The sequence below is a fragment of the Sardina pilchardus genome, chromosome 23 (assembly GCF_963854185.1).
Source record: "Sardina pilchardus chromosome 23, fSarPil1.1, whole genome shotgun sequence".
In the NCBI taxonomy this organism is placed as follows: Eukaryota; Metazoa; Chordata; class Actinopteri; order Clupeiformes; family Clupeidae; genus Sardina; species Sardina pilchardus.
In genome coordinates this window covers 14,075,960-14,100,494 of record NC_085016.1, presented here as the reverse complement: position 1 = coordinate 14,100,494, position 24,535 = coordinate 14,075,960, and the positions used below count along the sequence as shown (strand labels likewise).

Sequence of the window (24,535 nt, the reverse complement as noted above, 5' to 3'; positions counted from 1 at the left end):
TCACCTTTAATGTCTATACTATAGTTTATTATGGAAGGAAATCCATTTTCAATCGTTCTGTTCATGTGAATGAAGCTATTATGTCATTTACCGACTAAACCATCCAATGAAGACCCACCCTAAATGCGAACAGGCTCATCAATCGAGCCATTTTCCAATCAGGCAATTAGCCTCCAAATTGGATGCTCGAGCCTCCCAGCGTTACCTTCGGGCTGCATTACTACATGACGTTACTACTGGTCAAAAGTCCTGTCAATCATAATGCAGATTACGCGACTACGACCCCGCCCCACTACAGCGACACTGATGGGCGTGTTGCGCGTGAGCTACAGCCAGAGAGGCGTGAACTACTCCCCGTTACACGCGCACCTACTCATACCCGAAGCAACGGAGGAACCTCGTGCTGCACGTCTCCCTCTCCACAGGTCTGTGTTGTGGCTGTGTTGACGTGCGCCTGTGACCTGAGGCAAAGGCAAAAAAGCGAGAAAATCCCCCTGCCTGTTGGGTTTGGGTACACCGCGGTGTGGCATCTCGCACAGGTGCTTCACGGGAGAGCCACGGCACGGGTAGCCTGGGCGGACCTCCCGGCGGTGTAGAAGCGGATGGGCGGTGAATGCTGATAGCACCGGTTGCATGCCGCTGCCTCTCCCCGCGGACGCCACCCACACCATCGCCCTTAGCGTTGAGGTGTTGTAGCTGTAGTGCATTTCTTGCCATGGCGCATCGACTGGGATAGACGCACAGGGACACACACGCACACGTTGTAGCCCAAAGGCAGACATTTGGGCAAGCTTGGATAGATTACCCGCCCTGCATTCCACATGCCGGACCTAAAGGACTCAAGCATGTCAAGCATGGCCAAGTTCAAGAAGGACAAGGAGATCATCGCGGAGTACGAGAGCCAGGTGAAAGGTGAGTGCACACATGTTTAGACTGTGTGATGCTGCAGGTACACTCCCAGCTTGGCGTTCCCAAGGAGGGGAGTGCGTGTGTATGTGTATGTGTGTGAGTTGTATGTGTGTTTGTTTTATGTGTGTGTGAGGGAGAGTGTGTGTGAGTGTGTGGTGTGGTGTGTGTGAGTGTGTGGTGTCGGTGTATGTTTCCTTCCCTTCGCACCGGACACAGAAGGGTCATGAGACGTTTAGCTTGGGGTGCGGAACTCCATCCAGAATCCCTGCCAGCACCGCCCGAGTTGTGGTGTGTGTGTCCACCCTCCCAGTGCCAGAACGGGCTAGAACGCGCTGCGTCCCGTGCTTTCGGTGGCGACAGGGTGCGTGCCTCCCCTGTTACACTGCGCACACAGCCACCGGTCGGTACGCGATCGCAGCGGGGATGAGCGCAACCATGTTTGATCGATAAAACCGGATACCGTTGAGCATGCGGGTGCCATGGCAACCGATTCTACCCACTCCGGTTGTGGAAAGGTGTATGCGCATGCACACCTCCCGCTGAAAAATCAGACGGTTTCTAGGGAGATTAAGAATCAGCCGGCCACCTCAATGCCGCCAGCTCTGTAGGTTTTGAATGTGTACATTTCTGACAGTGTGGGGTGGGCCAATGGAAACACACACACACACACACACACACACACACACACACACACACACACACACACAGTCGTTTTGGAACCCTGGGGCTTTATGACCTTTATTTATCATTCATTAATGATCAGTGATGTGTGTACAGCTGCTGTGCATTCTTCCAAGCTGTGTGTATGTGTGTGTGTGTGCGTGTGTGTCGGTCGGTCGGTCGGTCTGTGTGTCGGTCGGTCTGTCTGTCTGTCAGTGGAGTGCTGGTTCAGCTATTGTGCAGGTATGTGCCACCACTCGCCACATTAGGTGTGCACATTTTGTCAGTGTGTGTGTGTGTGGTGCTCATTAATGCAGCACGTGCACTGCAGCAACACACTATTGCCAGGCAGTTTTAGCGAGACGTGGATGTGTGTGTTTCTGTGTGTGCATGTGTGTGTTTGTGTTTGTACAGGCATTCGTGCGCGTATGCGTGTGCATGTGGACTTACAAGGGAGTGTTCCCTCTTCCTAAAAGAAAAAAAAAACCTATCAGCCTTCTGCTGTGTGTCCTGGTGTCCTGGCTGCTCGCCAAGTGTGTGTGTGTGTGTGTGTGTGTGTGTGTGTGTGTGTGTGTGTGTGTGTTGCCTAGGAGTAAGGCTGACCAATGAGCGAGCACTAGAGTAGAAGAGGGATCCCGGGAAAGCTCTGGAATGCTAGGCAGTGTTTTGTGTGTGTGTGTGTGTGTGTGTGTGTGTGTGTGTGTGTCGAGAGAATGTAATGTCCATCACATTGACAGATGCATAGTCATAAGGGATATCACTGTTATTCTTAGATCTGCAGACCTATTCATATTTATTCATCTATACACTCTCACACAGGCAGTATTTCAGCATGTGTTTTGAGCTGACCTTGAGATGCAGTTTCCACAGAGTCCCTCTGGAGTGTGTGTGTGTGTGTGTTAGAGTGTGTCATGAAATGATAGGAAATGGTTCTGTTTGTCGTAGGAAGGGTGATGGATAGAACTCAGGACATGACCCTAGAACCCTTACACACACACACACACACACACACACACGCACATGGGCGCGCGCACACACACACACACGGACACATACCTCATGTGACCACGCATACAATTTAAACATTCCCTATTCTCACACACAGACATTTCACATTTTCACCGTACACAGGCACGCTCACCCCGGTCAGATTTGGAAGGAAAGGTGCTGATGCAGAGATATGGTATTAAAGGCTAAATTCCAGAGTAGCGGTGACATTCTGTGGGATCGTGTGTGTGTGTGTGTGTGTGTGTGTGTGTGTGTGTGTGTGTGTGTGTGTGTGTGTGTGCGCATGTGTGCGTGTGTGTGTGAGAGAGAGCGAGAGAAAGAGGGAGGGAGAGAGAGAGAAAGAGGGAGAGAGGGAGGGAGAGAGAGAGGAACGTGGTGTGAATGCTAATTGAGAGCAGCAGAGTTTTTGCCTTATCAGCAAGTAGCAGCATTATCTGTGTGTTGTGCTCAGTAATGCAGTGACACTGGCAAGAGATTTTACACTGTAGCAGTGACACAAGCACACACACACACACACACACACACATACACACACACACACACACACACACACACACACACGGGTTAGGATATCAGCCTCTTATTGCAAAATGTTTTACATGCCGCACCCAAATATTTTTCTGCATTAATGTGTGTGTGTGTGTGTGTGTGTGTGTGTGTGTGTGTGTTGAGTACACACTCATTCCATTTCTGTGTACATCTAATTAGATCTGATGTGCACTTGGGTAGCTGGCAGGAGGCCAACTTGCAGCACCTGTGCAGCTGAAGTTCTTACACACACACACACACACACACACACACACAGATGTACACACGCACATGCCTGATGTATAAATGGATGCCTCGATAGCTAGATAAATTGATGGATGGATGGATGAATAGGGAGATGGACCGATAGATAAATGGATAAACAGACAGGATCAACCAAACAAGCACTTTCTAATACAGTCTCCACCTCACACTGGTCAAACGCAATAGAAATGTGCTGATGCATCACCACATAACTGACCCCACTGCATTGCTCTTGGTCCTTAAATGGCTACATAAATGGATGGCTAAGAGATGTAACTAGCAATGGATAAATGATACTTGTTGGAAAAAGAGGCCAGACAGATACAATCAGATAGCCAACGGAAACCGGTAGATAAATGGATAAATTGAGGCCCATAGCAGAACAATAGTCGGACAAGAAGCTTTGTATACAGTACAGTATTTCACACAGATCAATAAGACAGACGTGTTTGTGTGTGTTTGTGCATTAGGTTTTCTTGAGCAGTTCAGTATTAAGCTCTCAGCTGCTGTGGTTGACCTTGTGTCATCAGTCAGAGAAATGTTTGGAGTTAAGCAACCATACACAGTTGTTATAGTTCAGATATGAGACCACGAACAGACACACCCACAAGCAGACGCACACACCCTCATTCACACGCGCAAGCCTGCATGCCCGCACACACACACACACACACACACCCACACACCCCGGTCCAAAAGTAGAATCTAACATAAACGCACACTTTAGCTTGTGTGTGTTCCCTTTCCATTCCTTTACGTAGTGACACTGTGAAAATGCTCACAGTACATTCTTAATTCATGACCGCTTTATTTTTGGCCTTCTCTGACTGTCCATGTGTGAGGTTGAGTTCTTTCGCAGACCGCATATCAGGATGTTACTTGGGATGCACAATGTTGAATTTTTACTGATGTTCAGTACGCCTAAAATAATAACACATTTTAAAACTTATTTTGGAGGATTACTGACACAGATACAGATGCATAAACATCCATTTCTCTTATTCTGATGGCCTATCTGTGATAGCATTCCAAAAGAAATTGACCGTTTTGAAATCTTTGACATTCGTAACAATTAAAAACAGAGAGTCACATTTTCAAATAAAAATACAAACATTCATCCCACTTGGGTAGGTTTGTTTAATCCTTCCCTTGATGCCCTCAGCTAGACCTATTAGCAAAAAATTGCTGATGCTATGATTAATTTATTAAATAACAGAGAAGTATTGAACTCCTCTTTTCATCAATGTTCAATGCACAAGTACCCATTTATCGTTAAGGGGATACCCAATTAGTATAAAACTGATGAAAGGTTCATGCTCTAACCTGCAACAGTCTGAGGAAGGGCTGTTAGGGCCTGAAACTGAAACGTAACTGAAAAATAAAAAGGAACTGTGTTGGGAGCTCTCCGGTGTGTGTGGATTTTTACCTTTTCTTATCTGCAACAGTGTAACAGTGCAGTATCAGGCATGGTAGATCGGCTCGCTCAGAGACTCTGTTCTCTGTATCGTAATGTCAGTGTGGTATCAGTATGGCATGAGTTTGAAGCTATTATTTTGAAATAAAACAGTGACATCGTATTGCTGGAAGGTCTTAAGGTAAAGTACTGCTGTCATGGTGTATCCCAAGATGTTAGAATGACCTCTCCAGCCTCCATGTATGTGGAGCAACAGGGCTGTGTGCTGCAAGTGACTGAAGGCCATGTTGAGGAGCAGGGCTCTGTGCTGCAAGTGGCTGAGCCCATCATTGAATTGAAGGTGTTGTTAGCAGTCACTGAACTGTAAGTGCTGAAGCACACCATTGAACTTGGAGTGCTTATTGTTAGCCATTACTGGAGTGTGAGCTTAAGGATTTAAATGCAACATACCGATTTTTCTTGTGAGTGAAATTAGCGTTAACTTTCTCACCTCGGTGTAAACACAATCTGGTATGAACAGAGATGGATAGCACATCTACAGCAGAATCAATTTTAGAAGCCTTATGGTACATTATTCGAATATAGAATTGGAGAACGCTATACTCTTCTAGGTTCTATATCAGACCTGATCGAGCTCCTGTAGTTTGACTGGTAGACTGGTGCTTACGGTCACGGGTTCAATCCCCAGTGGGAACACATACTGATAAAAATGTAAATCTGCACTGTTGATTGGAATGAAAGCATCTCCTCCGTATGAATCTGAATGTAACATTAAGGATTTAAATGCATATCCGGTTCGGGCTGCTAGATTAGAAGCTAAAACATCAAGCTAAAACATCAAGCCAAAACCAGATACCATATTACATTTAGAGAACATGACAACAGCATCATACACTTTCCCTCCCTGTGGACAGCAGCTGATATTACACCTCTCAGATCAGCCTCTGTATAACATTAATTTACACATGAATCTCTCTATCATCACATATTACTTCGTACACCGGTATCCACGCCGGTAGAGCTTGTATTGCCTTTAGAAATGAAGCCTGGGTCCGATGGGGAATATGGTTTCATTCGGTTACTCGGATGCCCTACAGAGGGTAAATGAATTTGAAGGAAATCTGCAGTCTGATCAGAGGAGTAGAGATGCCTGAGAGAGATTCTCTCGCCGAAAACAATGACTGCACAGAAAACGTTGTGCGTGATAACAGATACGCTTTTTGACATTGGCGCCAATCTCAAACGAGTGGAAAGGACTCCTTTTGTGCCTTTTAATGAGCACGACTATAGAAAGGCAGTCTGGATCTTTTCATTTCACAGTGTTGCGTCTCAGACACCCAGGGACCCCCTTGCTTATGGAGAGTGCCTCCCTGTGTGGCAGCAGACATTACAGATGCGCACGGATAATTCTAAAGGCGTGAAGCAGCGGCCGTCAGCAGGGACCTATGAGGCTGTACCTGTGAGAGACCAGAGAGAGATGTAGCGTCCGTCTCATGGGACTGTGTGTGTAGGTGAGGAAGAAGGCTGTCAGAGAACAGGATGGAGGTGCGAAGGTGATGGTGATGGTGATGGTAGTGGTGGTGGTGGTGGTGGTGGTGTGCTCAGGTGCAAGTGGATGCAGAAGGGGAAAAAAGAGATTACTGTTTCCTGTCCATGGATTAAGCCAAGACTGTGCATTTCTTTGCCCAATGGAATCCATTGATGTTTATTTTTAGTCCAGGACCTTTGACCTGGGTGATGTTCTTGAGGCCAAGCTTATATTTCAAGCCCAACTGATCCAGTTGATACATTGGGAGGTTAGTGTGTTCTACAGTATGCTTCATGAAATGTAGTTTGTGTACAGAAAACTCAACTATAATCAAATACAAAGGGTTAGAGAAGAAAACGGAACATATTGTGTATTTTTGTTTAATTATTCACCACATAATTGCATAAATAAATTACACTAAATGTATAATGTCTGGCCAGTATAACATGTTCGCGAGATCAGCCATCGACTGATCCTCCCCCTGTTGGTATCATTTGGATAAGCACTCATTAGCTCCAGTTACAGCTCAGTTGGAATCCAGTGGAACAGTTCCAGACCACAATGAACTCACTGAATGTGGGCTTGGCAGAGCGAGCCAAGCTTTCTGGTCACAGCAACTCTGCTCCGACTACGCATGTGAGCGCGCCCACTGTCTGATCAGAGCGAACTTTTCCCCGCGTAGCTGATGACTCAGCAAATGGCCCAGACTAGGACCAAATCAGCCACCCAGTCGTTCAACAGCCACTGTATACTGTAGTCTCAAGAAACGCAAAGATGTTTGAATTTATGGAAGAAGGAAAATGAGTCTCTTCTTCTCAGTAGCAGCACTTGTAAGAGCATGATGTCAGCTCCCCCGTAAAGCATCCTTGATGGCCTACTAAGTATGACGAAGATGGAGATGAGAATGATGAATGCTTTTCAGCCCGGTGTGAATGTGTGAAGTGGCAGGTAATTAGATCGTCTTAAAAGCCGGGAGATGCTTTTAGGCCAGTGGAATGCCGCGATTTGGTGTAAATGAAGGTGAAATGCCGGGTGTCTGCAAACATGAGCACCAATGAAACATATCGAGCTCTCTGGATGAGACGGAGAGAATGCTTCTGGGTGGTGCTCTGGAGAGAGTGCTGTGCACTGACTTAAAACACACACATTCACACACACACATGCACCCTGCGGGGCTGTTCAATGTTTTCCTTGTTGTTGTGCAAATATTTGGGTTGTCTGTGTGTGTCTAGGTGTAGGTGTGTCTGTGAATGAATATGTGTCTCTGTGTGTGGGAGTGTTTTGTTTCTGAGAAGATTTGAATGGTTGTGAAATTGGGCTCGTAGTCTTAAAGGTGCTTGATAAAGAAGAGAGTTGAAAGAAGAGAGTGGTGCTGTTTTGTGATTCTGTGTGTCTGAGTACAGTAGGTGTGCGTGTGTGTGTGTGTGAGGGAGAGAGAGAGATGTTGTTATTATTAATATATGTCTAATTATTTGATGTAATTACTGCTTTGGCAACATTATAACACTTACAGTCATGCCAATAAAGCTCTATGAATTGAAAAGAGTGTTTCTATAACGTACACTCATCCTCATGTCGGTCGTATAGTAGGTTATCGTTTTTGCCTTACAGGGAAATGATGGCATGTTTTTAGCAGTGTCTCTTTTCCCTTGTATGAAGTGAAGCATCATGGTACACTCCCCACAACCTAAGGTGCTCTGCAAGAGAAGCACACAGCACATACTACTCATGTAAGACAGCGGAGCCCATTAATGGCGGTTATTCTTGGCCAGACGATACCACGGCCGGCCCTTAATTCATATATTATTTATGGCGCTTGTTATATCCACGATTAATTAACTAGAGTCATGGGCCATTCGTTTGGGGGCGGCCATGTTTAATCTGATAACGGTGTGTGACGGGCAGCGTTTCACTAATAGTCCTTTTCCTGTCAAAAGGAATCCTTCAGATCATTGGACATTTTTTTTCTTGATGTACACAGGATGTTACATTCCTGGTGCTATAGGGAGGGGATTTTCCCACAGCGGGCCAATCAGCAACCAAGCTTAGTCAGAAAAACAGGTCTGTTTGGAGTGCTGCATGGTGTACGTCCTTTTTGGTGCTCTTCGGCGCAGGGATTCCAGATTTAGTAAAACATTTTAAGACCGATCTGAGGCACTCAAGGAGGATGCATATTTTTTTTTTATATACATTTTCTTATTTGCTTTGCTTCTATCTGCTTAACCAATTAAAATGAAATGATTAGTTAATTAAACAGCCAAGCATATTTGCCATCAAAAACAAACTCACCAACAAAGCGACATTTGAGGGCAAAAAACATCACCAACCGAACAGCCTTTCGAGAGCATTTCACTTGCGTTATAAAGCATGTACAGTACCTTCCTTCATTGGCGTTTCACTGAATTAGGCCCACAACACCTCCAGTGTGCATCCCCACTACATTAGCAATGGGACACGATCCTCATCTGGTCACAGATACTGTATCAGCCCTTGTTGTTCAAAAGCAAGTGTTCGCGCTAGCAAGATACGGATGGCAGCATTTTCCCTCTAATTAGGAACAGGGTTGTAGAGAACCGACACTGAGCCAGCTTTGCTTACACAACAGAAACAATCGCACATCCTGCTGCAGAGCAGTGGAACAGAGCGGAGAACAGAGTGTAGAGAATGGAACGGAACACTGTACCAGGCTTTGCAGAACAGCGGAACAGAGTGGAGAGAATGGGACGGAACACTGTACCTCTGCAGAACAGTGGAACAGAGCGGAGAACGGAGTGGAGAGAATGGAACGGAACACCATAACAGGCTCTGCAGAACAGTGGAACAGAATGCAGAACGGAGTGGAGAGAATGGGACGGAACACTGTACCAGGCTCTGCAGAACAGTAGAACACAGTGCAGAACGGAGTGGAGAGAATGGGACGGAACACTGTACCAGGCTCTGCAGAACAGTGGAACAGAGCGCTGAACGGAGTGGAGAGAACGGGACGGAACACTGTACCAGGCTCTGCAGAACAGTGGAACAGAGCCCAGAACGGAGTGGAGAGAATGGGACGGAACACTGTACCAGGCTCTGCAGAACAGCGGAACAGAGTGGAGAACGGAGTGGAGAGAACGGGACGGAACACTGTACCAGGCCCTGCAGAACAGCGGAACAGAGTGGAGAACGTAGTGGAGAGAACGGGACGGAACACTGTACCAGGCTCTGCAGAACAGCGGAACAGAGTGGAGAACGGAGTGGAGAGAATGGGACGGAACACTGTACCAGGCATTGCAGAACAGTGGAACAGAGCACTGAACGGAGTGGAGAGAATGGGACGGAACACTGTACCAGGCTCTGCAGAACAGTGGAACAGAGCACTGAACGGAGTGGAGAGAACGGGACGGAACACTGTACCAGGCTCTGCAGAACAGTGGAACAGAGCACTGAACGGAGTGGAGAGAACGGGACGGGACACTGTACCAGGCTCAGTCTGCAGAACAGCGGAACAGAGTGGAGAACGGAGTGGAGAGAACGGGACGGGACACTGTACCAGGCTCAGTCTGCAGAACAGCGGAACAGAGTGGAGAACGGAGTGGAGAGAACAGGACGGAACACTGTACCAGGCTCAGTCTGCAGACAGCTGGCCTCATCTCGCAGGAGGTGTGAGATACCAGGGCTCCCACTCTCAGCAACACCTAAATATAGATGGAACCATACATCATGTGCTGAACAGAACACACACACACACACACAGATGATGTTCTTTTCTTTCAGAGATATCTGCTTTAGTTAGTGATTGGGTAAAGAGTGTGCGTGTGTGTGTGTGTGTGTTGAAAAGGTGAAGCTAGGTCATCGTTAATCACACTCAATCTGTTAACTACGGGAAATTACATTTTCATGACTGTGTGTGTGCATGCGCGTGTGTGTTGGGAAAGAGAGTTGTATATGTGAAAGGCAAGCCTAGAACTTGCACACTGACCCCATTAGATCACACACACACACACACACACTGTAATGAGAATTAAATTTCCTAAATTTAACAAAGTCTGTGTGATTAGTCACAGCCTGGCCAAGAAATGTCTGCTCTCTCTCTCCCTCCCCTCCTCTCGCTTTCTCTCTTTCTATCTTTCTTTCTTTTTTTCTTTCTTTCTCTCTCTCTCTCTCACACACACACACAGCGAGTGGGAGAGAAACTCACTAATACACTCACATTTAACCAGGCAATGGCTTTACCACATGACATTGATGTTCAAAGCACACAAGCTCCGATTCCTTGGTCCACCCATTGAATTTAAACACACACACACACACACACACACAGAGAGAGAGAGAAAGAGAAAGAGAGAGAGAGAGACACACACTCACATACACACAGGCGAATGCCTCCTACTCACTGTATTGTGTGTGTGTGTGTGTGTGTGTGTGTGTGTGTGTGTGTGTGTGTGTGTGTGTGTTCGCTCGCGCAGGCACGCTTTTGCCTGTTTGATGTACAAAGCATGATTTCTACACAGTCTCTCTCTCTCTCTCTCTCTCCTCTGTGTGTACAAGATTTTTTTTCCCTCCTCATCTCAGGGTTATCAGCAGAAGCGCGGTCTCCATGGCAACCCAGCATCAGACTTGAGCGAGACGCATCATCCGCAGGTCAGGGGTGTAAAGTTCACAGACGGCTGCCTCGCAGGCGACCTTGAAAGCCACCTTGGCTTAAAAAAAATGGCAGCAGCTGCTTTTCAGAGGAAACAAATGGGTGGTTTCCTCGTCTGATTGACAGCTCATATCCTTGCCCTTCCTCCAGTGAGCTTCTGACATGTCTTTGCTCTGACCAATCAGGATCCTCTGCCTGAATCCTTGGGTGTTTCACTCCAAGGAGAAGGCTGCAGGGCTGGTTGTTAGCAGTAATGTAGTAGTCCTGGACTAAGTAACACAGTGAACAGTGGTTCTCCTTTAAGAAGCATTTAGCTTAGCATTAGCGCTAATCCCTCTCCAGGGAACCCAGTCCTAGAAGTAATTAGCACTGTTAATTTAATGGATGTCAGACCACCCTGCTTTTTTTCCCACAGAAAACCAATTTTGATCAGCCTTATTGGAAGGGTGTGTCACTCATTTTTAAGACATTGGCTGTTGATTGTTACTCTGGTGTGAATGTTTTTTTCACTGGTTTTTCTTGCGTTAGCTGTATCATTTTTATGAAATGCCTTTGCGGCAGACTGCTCCAGGGAATATTGATTCTCAGTAAGATCAGTATCTATTTCCATTTGCAGAGACCGCAGTAATGCATATGTTATACCCCATGCCACCATGCAGCTTAGCAGAAGGATCTGTCTTTTTGACACACAAGCTACAAATGTATTCAATCATATCCCAAACTGGCTATGACTTCCCCTCTTTATGGGATAGATATGGGGGTTCCACTTTTAAGCAGGGGGGGCGGGGGGGGGGGGGCGCTGAAGTGTTCCAGCCTGTTAATCATGCGCGGTGTTGGGGCGGAGGCTCCTCTCTCTCCCTGCAGATTTCCAGGGAAACTAGAGCACTCTCTCCTGGCTCGCCCCAAACAAGGGGGACCGCCCAGACCTCGCTGGCATCACGATTCGCTCTGGACCCGTCCTGTGTGTGTGTGTGTGTCACACGAGTTAAAAATATTTCCTTTGGATTGCATCGTTAATGGGCTGCCATCCTAGCAGAGAGCCCATAGCCGTGAGGAAGTGCTCATTAGCACTTACTGTAGCAAGTAAGGAGAGAGAGAGAGAGAGGGAGAGGGAGAGAGAGAGAAAGAGAGCAGCTGGGAGATGGGGAAGAGAGAGGGAGTGAGAGAATAAGAGAGAAAGAGAGATGGTGAAAGATGGAGATGCAGAGAGAGAGAGGGAGCGAGGGATCGAGTGAGGGAGCCTGGCACCTTGCGTGGCACAGGCGGCACCGTGGCTCCGCACCAGCTGGGCGGCAAGCATGGAGGTGATTTTTCACTCCTCCTCCCTGGCAGATTCGTCTTGGCCCGAACCCCTCAGGACTGCAGATTACATGCTGTGCTGCTCGATTGTGTGTGTGTGTGTCTCTCTCTCTCTCTCTCTCTCTCTCTGTCTCTCTCCCTCTCTCTCTCTCTCTCTCTCTCTCTCTCTCTCTCTCTCTCTCTCTCTCTGTGTGCATGTGTGCTCTGCATTGTGATTCCACCCAATGTTTGAGCATTAAGCAGGATAGACTGTGACCAAGGTGACTCCTTTGAGATAGATAATTAAGAGGAGATTGATAGATAGATAGACAGAGCTACACACACACAACCTCGCACAAACACACACACACATGCAGGCACACACACATGTACACACACATTGACAGACAAGGGCTATAGGATGGGTGTCCTCAATCTACTCTTTGCCCCCCACACAAAGCACAAACATTTTACAACACACACACACACACACACACACACACATACACACTCACACTCACATATGCCTGCACACACAAGCTAGCTCATGTTGAGAGATGTGTGTGTCGTTTGGTGGCTTGCCTGGAGAGCGATAATAAGAATGAGAGAGGGAGAGAGAGGGAGAGAGAGAGAGAGAGGCTGAGATGAAGAAAAGCAGGGAGAGGAGAGAAGAATGCTCAATGATCCTCTCTAGTACTGTCTCTCTCTCACTCTCACACACACACACACACACACACAGACTGACGCATGCGCAAATCCCTACAGGACACTCCACTCCATGACCTGTTGTCTTGGCAACTGCAGCATGTGGTGGTTGGTGTAGAGGTGAGTGGGAATATGAAGTGTGGATCTGTGTGTGTACACCCACACTCCTCTCTCTCTCTCTCTCTCATCCCTCTCTCTTCATCCCTCTCTCTTCCTTACACATACACACACACACACACACACACACACACAATTGGGCATCCCTTGTTCGGGTTCAAGGCAGTATGTGCATTTCTTTCTGTCACTGCTTCAGATGAGCGAGTTCTCCCAGCAGGTGTCAAATGTGATCCTTAAGGTGGCCCACCACTTTAAGGTGGTCCCATTTGTATCAAATGTATGTTTTTCTGTGTATTTGTGTGTATGTTTGTATGCTTCTAAAATTCCATTTGTACTTTCCATTGCTCCACATTGGCATATCTGAACGTATCTGAATATGTCACGTAATATAACTTTCTAAACTAGACTAAAAGTCAAGTTAGAAGAAAAAGTTCTAGTAGCTTTGACCGTTTCTGTAAGAACAGACAAAATGCCATTCTACTGTGTACCCAGTGGGATGTTATATCAAGGGTGTTCTTCAGCCAGTTTGTGCAGAGTGAATTGTTAACCTTGACCACAGCAATGACGGATGATGTAACAAAAATAACAACAGCAAATGTGAAATTGAGGGAGGTGATTTGGTACCTAGTTCTGATGTAGCGTTTAGTTGCTGGTACTTGTGGCGATGTGCTGCTCTAGACTGCACATCATATTTATGACCTCATTTGCATTATCAATCTATGATCATGATCATGTCTTGAGTTGTTCACAGTAATTATTAATGTTTGTGTCATTGAGTGAATGTCCATTTATACACTTTTATGCGCTTTTGTATTGATCTTTGATTTCTGGAGAATGGTTTCTCTTATACATAGCTTTCACATTAAGCAGGCTACTTTGAGCCCTACTGTCCTGTTTTTGTACTGTATATTGGTGCCATTTTAGACCGTTTGATTTTGTTCATGTATCTATGTCAGCTGTCACTCTCACTTTCATCACGTCGGGTGTGATGGGATGTTGGAACGGGACTGGGGGACTGCATAATAAATAGTACCCTTGGGCCATCTTACCTGTTGCCTCAGCCTGATTTCTCCTGCACCACTCAACTACTCTACAACAGTACTCCAAATGTAGAAAGACCCTGGAAACAGATAGGAATACAGATACATGTGCTTAATAATACAATTATATGCAAAAAAGTTTGATAAAAAATATAATTTAAATATAAAAATATAATTTAACTGGCCACTTCATAGGTACAACTTGCTAGTGCCGGGTTGGACACCCCTTTGTCTTCAGAACTGTTGTGATTCTTTGTGGCATAGAGATTCAGCGAAGTGCTGGAATATTCCTCAGAGTTTTTTCTAAGCATCACACAGTTACTGCATTTTTGTCAACTGTACCTCCATGATGTGGATCTCCCATTCCACTGCATCCCAAAGCTACTATATGGAGCTTTGTGACATGGTGCATTATCCTGCTGTAAGTAGCCATCAGAAGATGGGTACACTGTGGTCATAAAGGGATGGATATGGTGAGAAACAATATTGAGGTAGGCTGTGGCATTTAAATGATGCTCAGATTGGTACTTATGGGTCCAAAGTGTGCCAAGAAAATCACCCACACCATTCCACCGCTACCAGCAGCCTCAACCATTGATACAAGGCAGAATGGATCCGGGATTTCATGTTGTTTACACCAAATTCTGACCCTGCCATCCGAAAGTGGCAGCAGAAATCAAGACTCGTCAGACATGGCAACATTTTCACAATCTTCTGTGCAATTTTGGTGAGCCTGTGCAATTTGTAGCCTCAGATTTCTGCCCTTAGCTGACAGGAGTGGTCTTCTGTTTCGAGGTTCTTCGTGTTGTGCATTCAGAGATGCTCTTCTGAATGCCTTGGTTGTAATCAGTGGTTATTTGAGTTACTGTTGCCTTTCTATCAGTTTGAACCAGTCTGTCCATTCTCCTCTGACTTCAAACTTCTGTCTCTTGTGTCTGACTCTGGCATCACATCCACAAGGCATTTTCGCCCACAGAACTGCCGCTCACTTGATATGTTTTCTTTTTTGGGCCATTTTCTGTAAACCCTAGAGGTGGTTGTGCATGCAAATCCCAGTAGATCAGTAGAACAGTCTCTGAAACACACAGACTCTAGACGTCTAGCACTTCCTTCGCTATTCTGTTGCTCGGTTTGAACTTCAGCAGATCGTCTTGACCCTATCTACAGTACAAGCCTAAATGCATGGGGTGCCTCTCATTAGGTGTTTTATACACTGTCCCTTCCTTCCTCGATCCTCGTCCTCACTGATCTAGATAGAGAATGATGGGGCGGCAACAATGGGATAGTCTATCCAGTGTTTGTTATAGATCAGTGGGAATGCCCCTCGAGGATCGAGCATCGAGGATCGAGGAGTGTTTGAGAGCCACCGATCGAGTTGCGATCCTGTGATTGGCCACATAAGCATAGGTCTACTGAGTTTTGGTGAACAGAAATCACTTAATGCTTGCTGTTTTGTGGATAAGTCATAATTCAAAATGTAAACTGAAAACACGTATCTTCATACTCTATGTGTGAAGCATGCAATTAAATGCATTCACTTATGGTACACTGAAAAATGATTCAAACAAATATGTCTATGATTTCCAAAGGCAGAGGGGAGCAACACACACTGCAAAAGTGTGCCACATGTGGCGGACGCCGGTTATGGAGGCTGTAAAGGCCCTTTGTGGCTGTAACCGACATTTAAGAGCCTCTTTATTTGAAAGTGTAATTAATTATAATTTGACCACAGTATGGACACGGGAGGTGTGGCTGTGCTTGTCGAATCAGATTGTCAAACAGATTGTGTCCCCTGGAGGAGCTGTAGAGTTCAGTGAGAGCAGACGGTTGATCACGACTCGTGGCTGGACTCATGACCTGGGGTGCCTCTCATTCGTCTTTTATACATCCTCCCTTCCTTCCTCAGTCCTCGTCCTCTCTGATTTACATAAAGAATGATGGGGCGGCAACCAGGGGGTCAGGATTTGACTGATTAGCTTCGCCGATTAGTAAGGCACTTCCTCGTCGCCATTTTCCAGAAATACGTCATGTCCGGTGCCGTTTGTCCTCATGCTGATCAGATGCTGATTGGTGGCTGTTCCACTCTCAGCTCATGCACGAGCTTAGTGTGGGCACGAGCTCTCCTTCTGTACCTTACGTCAATCAGTGACCTGCCACTTAATTGGCTAAGCAAAACGGCACCGGAAACAAGCCCCTTGAAACGCCATGTTGAAGCCTGAAAAAATCGTTCAATTTTGGCATTTTTCACTAGCCTAGCATTCCCATTGAAATGAATGGGGGCGGGACTTGTTCACTTTCTCCAGTTCTTATGATACCTCCATGGTGGCAACAATGGGATAGTCTATCCAGTGTTGGTTATAGATCAGTGGGAACGAGCCTGGAGGATCGAGGAGAGATGTTGAGAGGCACCCCTGGTGCTGGCTGGCATCGAGCGACAGATATCAAGCTCCATTAGGGATCACCTGAGGTGTTTTCAAATTTTGTGAACAGAGATAAACATTTGTAAATGTTTTTGTTTTTTTTCAGAACAATTCAATTTGAATGATTTTGTGAAAACATTCCAGTAACCCATCATTGAGCTCCCCTGTGTGTTTACGGGGACCTACTTCTACAAGCTGTCTGCAAGTGTTCGCAAATGTTTGTGAATTTGAATGGGCCTCTGAACTCTCATATTAACATAAAAAGAGGTAGCTACTGATAGATTGATTAACTTGTAACTAGCTTCTTGATAGTTGACAGTTGCCCTTTGTGTCAATCCCGAGATCCCTATATATAATGGAGATCATACCACTGGCTGCTGCAGGCCTGCTAGTCGTGTTGTCTCAAGTTAAGTGTGCTATGGGTCCCCGCGTGCTCGTAAAGCCTCGCTGTCGGTGGAGTGGGAGTTCATCGTGCGGAGCTTCGTCTCCTGTGGGAGCGATTGCACTGACAGATGAATGTGCGCATCCTCAGGAAGTCCTCTAAGCCTGGAGTCCCTGTGAGTGTGTGTGTGTGTGTGTGTGTGTGTGAGAGAGAGAGAGAGAGAGTGAGAGAGAGAGAAAGAGAAAGAGAGAGAGAGTGTGTGCTTCATATGCATTTCTGTGTATTTCAGCTGTTTTCTAGTGTGTCTGTCTGTGTGTCCCTGCTGGCAACTCTGAGATGGAAGTCCCTCTGGGTGTGGGTGCTAGGCTGATGTGTGCATGTCTTTTGTGGAATCTTTTCTAATTTAAAGCCCACATATGATTCAAACGTTGAGTGTGAGGATGTGTTGGTCTTCCTGCCATCCATGTAGACGAGGCTATCAGTGGTACTTAATGTTTCTTGTACAGCCATCTTTCCTTTGGTGGATATAATCTCTCAAAATGTTAAAGCATTTGAAAATACTGGTTTAGTTTAATTAGAAGAAAGAAATGATAAAGAAACCCTGTGTATCTTGAAATACTATAACTGCTTCAGACTAGCCTGATTACCATCGACTTTCAAAGGCTCTGCGAGACTTTAGTCTGACCAACAGCCTGTGCTAACACGGTTTCTTGCCAGCGCTGGTTGACCCGCCTCCTTTAAGTGCCTCGATTTGCTACTGGTAGATGTCAGAAAGCGGATTGCCGAGTTTAAACCAATAACAACACTCTTTCCGCTGCCTTGAACACGCCCCTACCCAGAGCCGTTGGAGCTGCTCAAAGTTGATTGGTTCTCGACCAAAGGGGGCAGTTCCGCAGATTTCGGGAACTCAGAAATCCTTCTCAATGAGCAGTTGACCAGACCAGCAGCAAAAGCCTGAAGGCGTTGCGTCACTGGGAGGGCGTGCCAGGCTAGCTTCAGACCCATTTTGATGGTACACTGGCTTATTGAGGAGAATGGCGTCTCCATTACTGCCACAGTTCGGCAATAATGTCTGGTACATAACTTAGGTATACTCTGACCCTTCCCATCACTTTCTGACAAACTGGATACTGCTTAGCATCATTTTCCAAGGTGTTGATCAGTCTTTCATGGAAGCCTGCATGTTGAAAATCGGTACCCCAGTAGTAGTAGGAAAATTGAGATCAATGAAGTTAAAAGGCAAACATGTAGGAGACTTGAGGCCAGAGAAGATCTTCAGCCTGCTGATTCTGTCAATAAGAAGGTAAACATTGAGGACAAACAGGCTGGAGAGGATCTTCCAGCTGGTGAACTGGATCGTCAGGCTGATGGACCAGCAAGTACTTCTACCTCTACTTCTACCTACAAGTAAGAACACAGACTGCATTGACCTCTGCTAGTTAATACCCACAGTTAACCTTTTTAATTGAACAGCATAGACTATAAACTGATAATTCATGTCCACTAATAACCTTTTTCCAACCTTTTCTGTCAGACTGGGTCGTGGTCTATGGGCAGATGGTGGGAAATGACCAAACAAGATGCTACTGTCCTGTGCAGCTTGCCCCTCATGCATTGTAAGTAAAGGTCATTATCTATTCTGCATACATTTATTGTGACAACTTAGTTATTGCAATGTGTAGTGTTGCAGCATTTAGGTCATGTGTAATATTTTAGTTGTTATAATATTATTGTGCTTTAGAAATAAATCAAGATTGACATTGACAAAATGAGTGAGTGTCAAAGGCCTAGGCCTGTTTGACATAAGTGTTGTTGTGGCTTGAGGCTTCAGTGACCATGTCCCACCTGAATGGGGCCTTGACCATGGAGAAACAGAGGTCATCAGCCTTCAAGGAAAGGGTGAGAGCGGGGCATGACTTGGCTTGACCAAGCACACGATCACTCAAACACCTTTAGAGGAAGCGGTGGCTAATATTTATTAAAATATCCCTCATCATTGGCCTAACGTAGCATGCAATTGGCTCTGTAACAAGAAAAACATGCAATTATTAAACTATTTTAAAATGATGAAAGAGTAAGAATTGCATTAAATGAATGTGTAATATCTCATATTTTCTTAATGCTCCAGGCTGGTTGGCCTCGTCAGATGTAGACAAGTAGAGCGCAGGATGCGAGATGCGAGATGACAGCCCACATACGACGGCCCACATGTGGACAGCTAAGGAGTGTGCTACAGCAACTTCCCTTCAACCTTTCAGCCTTCAACTGAAATACATTGCATTTCCTTATTGTTGTTACTGTTGTTATTGATATATCATGTCTTGATTATTATATTGCAGGATGTTAATAAGAAATCATCTAATAAATACTTTTACATACTTTATTGGAGGAAAATGTCTGTGTGTGCATGTGCGTTTGTGCTCCCTTCCATAATTGCCTGTATTAAAGCAATACATGCGTATTAAGTCACATGCACAACTTACCTACCACAGTACACAAAATTGAGATTATTTAAGTCATGAATTTGGCAATCAGGTAATATGTCCATGAGTCCTATCAAATAGATGCAATAACCCTGGGCACTATCTGTGAGACATTAACAGAATCAAGGTCAGGACTTGGGCCTTGAAGTGATTGTTAGCAGCAGATTTTCTGTTGTTTGCGGTGGTTCACCAATGGAACTGATGGCTTTACTAGCATTACGCTATGGGAGCTAACCGCTGAACTTGGATCAACTTGAGGAGAGTCACACAAAGCTCATCAGTGTGAATGTATTATATCCTAGAGACATTTCAGGCATTCTGACCAGTCAAAGCAGTAAGAGTCGGATGGGGTGTTTTTTTTTTTTTTCATTGTAGAAATCGACATCACTTAGCAATGAGATAGAACTTGTTTCAATTTGCAGAATTATTATGGTCTGAGCATTGTATTATGCTTTGCCAAATTGCCACCACCACTTTTCAGTGTGATTCTCGTCTAAGAGCAGCTTGCCAACTTCAGGCAATTTAATTGTAAGACAAAAAATGTAAACCCTCACGTAGCAGTCAGTATGGCCATTGGTCAGATATGGGAAACAATGTCTATTGTCTATGTCTGTAATGTAACATTCTGGGGAGTTTTAAAACCTAGCCATACAAACAGTGTTACAAACAACATGTACAGTATGATGATGTGCAGCAAATTGTGTTTTGTCACATCTCTGTGTCACTGTTTCTGTTATCATTTGATGTCTGTTGCTGTTTTTTTGTTATTATGATCATTCTTAAAGAAACATGTAAATGTCATGCCAACTTCCATGTTGAATGAAAATGTTTCACAATAAACATATTTGAAACAACTGCTCTGTGTTGCTGTAAGGCCCATTTTTATCATGTGTGTTTTGTCACATAGCTACTGTATGTTGCCGAAAGGCCCATTTTATCATGTGTGTTTTGTCACATAGCTATGTTGCTGGAAGGCCCACTTTATCATGCACCACCATGTGCAGCAACACCACTGCTGTCTGTGCTCATTGTGAAAATGGCTTAATTGCCAACATGTCTGGAATGCATGCAAATTGCACATAAAAAATGTGTGAAAAAATGTGTGTGTATGTGTGTTTGCAGAAATCCGGGCTCAGCTGGTGGAGCAGCAGAAGGTTCTGGAACAGCAGACGGACATGCGGGTACAGCTACTTCAGGACCTGCAGGATTTCTTCCGGAAGAAGTCGGAGATCGAGAGCGAGTACTCACGCAACTTAGAGAAGCTCGCCGAGCGCTTCATGGCCAAGACACGCAGTACCAAGGATCACCAGCAATACAAGTAGGAGTGTGTGTGTGTGTGTGTGTGTGTGTTTGTGTGTGTGTGTGTTATTTTTGTGACTCATTCAATCAGTCTGTCTGTCGGGCTGGCTGCTTGGAGAAAGATGGAAGATGTTTCTGTGTTTTTTTTGTCAGTCTGTCTAAGAAGGACCCAGTCTGTCCTGGATGTGTGTGTATGTGTCTGAGAAGCAGACAGAAGACAGACGTGTGTGTGTGTGTGTGAGAGAGAGAGAGAGAGAGAGAGAGAGAGAGAGAGAGAGAGAGAGAGAGAGAGAGAGAGAGAGAGAGAGAGAGAGAGAGAGAGAGAGAGAAGAGGGCAAAGAAGTTGGTGTGTGCTGTGTCTGGAGAAGAGGGGTGAAAGTCTGACAGAGATGGAGAGAGAGACAGATAAGGACATACATTATTTAAAGCCTATTTCATTCTGACCGCTGGTAATAAGAAGTATCACTTTTTTCTGCCCATCTGGTGTCATGTGATGCATAGACATCCCCTCTGTGACTCCTCTCTTCTCCTCCTTCATCCCTCCATCCCTCTGTCTCATGCACACACACTTCCACTGAATCCCTCTTTTCCTCTCTCTTTCTTCCATGCCTCTGTCTTTTTCTTGCAGTTTCTCATTGAATCCCTCTCTCCTCTCTCCCTTGCCCTCTTAGCCCATCTTATTTCTTCCTGTGTGCTCTCTCTCTCCCCCCATCTTGGACTTTCTTTCTTCTCACACACACACACACACACACACACACACACACACACACACTTCTATTGTGTGCACTCTCACAGATCTCCTAGCTCACACACACATGTTCTCCTCCTCCGTATCTCTCCTTCTCTGCACCATTCCCTCTTCATGGTTCCCTCTCTTTTTTCTCTCTCTCTCCCTCTCTCTCTTCTCTCTTTCTCTTTTTCTCACTCTTTTGTTCCGCTGAGGTTTGCTAGGATATGAGAAGGACGATGTCTTGAATGTATTACCCACAATGCCTTTCTCACAGTTCATGGCTGAGAAATCAAGTGTGTGTGTGTATTTGAGTGAGGGTGAGAGAGAGAGAGAGCAAGAGAGAGAGAAGACCAAGGCTCCTTTTTGCAGAGGAACCTCTCTCTTTCTCTCCCTCTCTCTCTTCCTGTCTCCCTGTCTCTGTGTGTGTGTGTGTGTGTGCGTGCGTGCGTGCGTGCGTGTGTTTGTTTGAAGTGTCCTATTCTCCCGGCACCATGTGTGTGTGTTTTTCTCATTAATGTAGATTAAATTCTGCTGTGAACGAGAGGATGAGTGAGGGGGAGAAAGAAAGCGAGAGAGAGGGAGAGAGAGAGAGAGAGAAAGCAGAATGAACGACAGACATCTTCACACATTTCTCCCCATCACACACTGCAGGGTTTCGTGCTTGGGGTGCAGTGTGATTCAGGGGGTCCTCGCAGAGCAGCCCCTGTATGTGCCTGCTGAATCTTCTCCAGTTTACAACGCTCAGGCGACATCTCATCTGCCATCTTCATTATCATAAACCTCATCGCCACCACACCACCACCACCACCATCATCATTAGTTGAGCTTTCTGTGAAATTAAATTTCATTTATTCGCAAAAAATCAATAAATAAAGATGTTTTATGTTAAGTTGTCTATAGAGAAGAAGGGTTTGTTCAAACCAAGCTGCAACATACTGTATCTAATTATACATATCTGGATTTAATTTTTGGAACTTGTCATTGTGCAACCACAATGACTGCCTGGAGCGAGAGTGTTGAAAGAGATTGTCTATCATTTTACTATGGTAGTTATTGAATGACAGGTTCAGTAAAACACCCCTGATCACGTGGATTCTTTTCTTAAAAAAGAGTGATATATTGTCTATGGGTTATATGCGTTCGGGTGCAGTAAAGGCTGTGCGCCTACACCACTTACCACCTCAACAGCCATTTGCTACTTGCTTCAATAACCATTCACCACTCTCTACAACATACAGTGTAACCTGTCAGCTGACACCATGGAACGTGTGGGGAAAGATAAAGCTGTCATGCTAAGGTCAATAGCCAAGAGATGATCTGTCAGAGGCCCAGACGTATATATCTGACCCATCTCCTCATGTCTCTCCACATCTCTCCGTCCATCACTCATACAATCCACCTCTCTGTGTTTTATCTCATCCTCATCCTCTCTTTCTATCGCTCTCCCTCCCCCATTCTTCCTCCCCCCTTTCTCCCTCCCTCCCTCCCTTTTTCCCTCCCTCCCTCCCTCCATCCCTCCCAGTGTGTTGGATAGTGGCTGACCTCAAGTCCCCTTCTCTGTGTCCCTAGAGGGGGGTTGAGTCCTGTGGGTGTTCCATGCTTTGCTGGTTCCCTTGGTTAGACTGCCATTCTAATGCACGCAGGATTGCCACACAGCAGCTCCATGTGCGATGGTTTACGGTTATGGTTTTACGGGGGAGATCCCAGCTAGTGATGCTTAGAGCGATGATGGTCAAAATGGTGATGACGATGGTGATGACTACGGGTAGCTCCAGCTGCAAGCCAGCTGCTTTACGGATGAACATGCGTCATGTATGTGAGCGTGTGTGTGCATTTCAGGATGTGTGTGTGTGTGTATGTTGGGGTCTGCTTGCCTGTGTTTATGATTGTGTATGGGATTATATGTGTTTTGTGTTTTGTGCAGATGAATGAAGATACAGAACCTGCTTGTAAACATTTAAAACACAAACAAAAAATGTATGCAAATATCGTACTCATAAAAGTAGAATTTTACATCCCTGTGTGGAATCTTATTCTTTTGTATTGGATTTGTAACACACACACACACACACACACTCCAACAGAGGTCCCCATGCATGTTGTGTGTTGCTCTTTTCAGGAAAGACCAGAACCTTCTGTCTCCGGTGAACTGTTGGTACCTGCTCCTGAATGAGGTTCGCCGCGAGAGCAAAGACCATGCCACACTGAGCGACCTCTACCTGAACAACGTCATAACACGCTTCGCTCACATTAGTGAAGACACTACACGACTGCTCAAGAAGGTACACACACACACACACACACACACACACACACACACACACACACACACAGGCTCATCCATATATTTGTATAACTTCAGTACACGTTTGCAAAATGTGTGTGTTGGCCATGGAGTGTATTATTTATGTGTTCCCTTGTGTTGTTTTATTCATGATGGAGTTCTTGTTCTAATCTGCGCTGCCAAAACCTTTTCCAAGCACACACACACACACACACACATGGACATGTGCGCGTGCACGCACACTCACACACACACACACACACACACACACACACACACACACACACACACGTGCACGCACGCAAGCACACACACACACACACACACACACACACTCTCATTCTCTTCCACAATTGACACACACATTTAGGGAAAGGTCAAACATTCAGTTCAAACACCAGCTCCTGGAGAGAGAGAGAGAGAGAGAGAGAGAGAGAGAGAGATGGGAAGAACAAGGAAGAAAGTGAGAATGTCTGCTTGCTATACTGAAGCCTGCTCAGTAACTTGGCGTTAATAAAGCTTCACACCCTCTCTCACACCCTTGCTGGTGTGTGTGTTGGTGTGTGTGTGTGTGTGTTAGTGTGTGTGTGTGCGTGCGCGCATGTGCCAGGAGCATAGGGATGCACACTCGCATTCTTGTCCGTTTCCATGGTGATGGCGCCTAGTTGAGAATTCGTTATAAATGACAGTGTGGGGATCTCCGAGGATTCGTCAGTGCCAAGCCATTTGATTAGCGTTTATGAAACGTTTGACTGCGCTACCAGAGGCAATAGCTTTATGTAATACAGTTTCACTCCTTTGCTCTCTCCCTAACAGCTGTATTTGTTCCCTCTACCTCCCCTCTCAATCTCTCTCCATCCCCTCC

The 24,535-nt window shown here is 45.6% G+C and overlaps 1 protein-coding gene across 3 annotated transcripts in view; it reads left to right on the top strand.

Moving 5' to 3' along the window:
• The first annotated feature begins 391 nt into the window (after positions 1-391).
• The window catches only part of srgap1b (SLIT-ROBO Rho GTPase activating protein 1b), a 44,131-nt gene continuing 19,987 nt past the window's right edge, over positions 392-24,535 (top strand). For all 3 annotated transcript variants that reach the window (XM_062528179.1, XM_062528180.1, XM_062528178.1), the window contains exons 1-3: positions 392-912; positions 20,480-20,675; positions 23,506-23,668. In XM_062528179.1, coding sequence (XP_062384163.1) covers positions 822-912; positions 20,480-20,675; positions 23,506-23,668 — 450 coding nt within the window. In that variant the 5' untranslated portion in view covers positions 392-821. The remainder of the gene's footprint in view (positions 913-20,479; positions 20,676-23,505; positions 23,669-24,535) is intronic.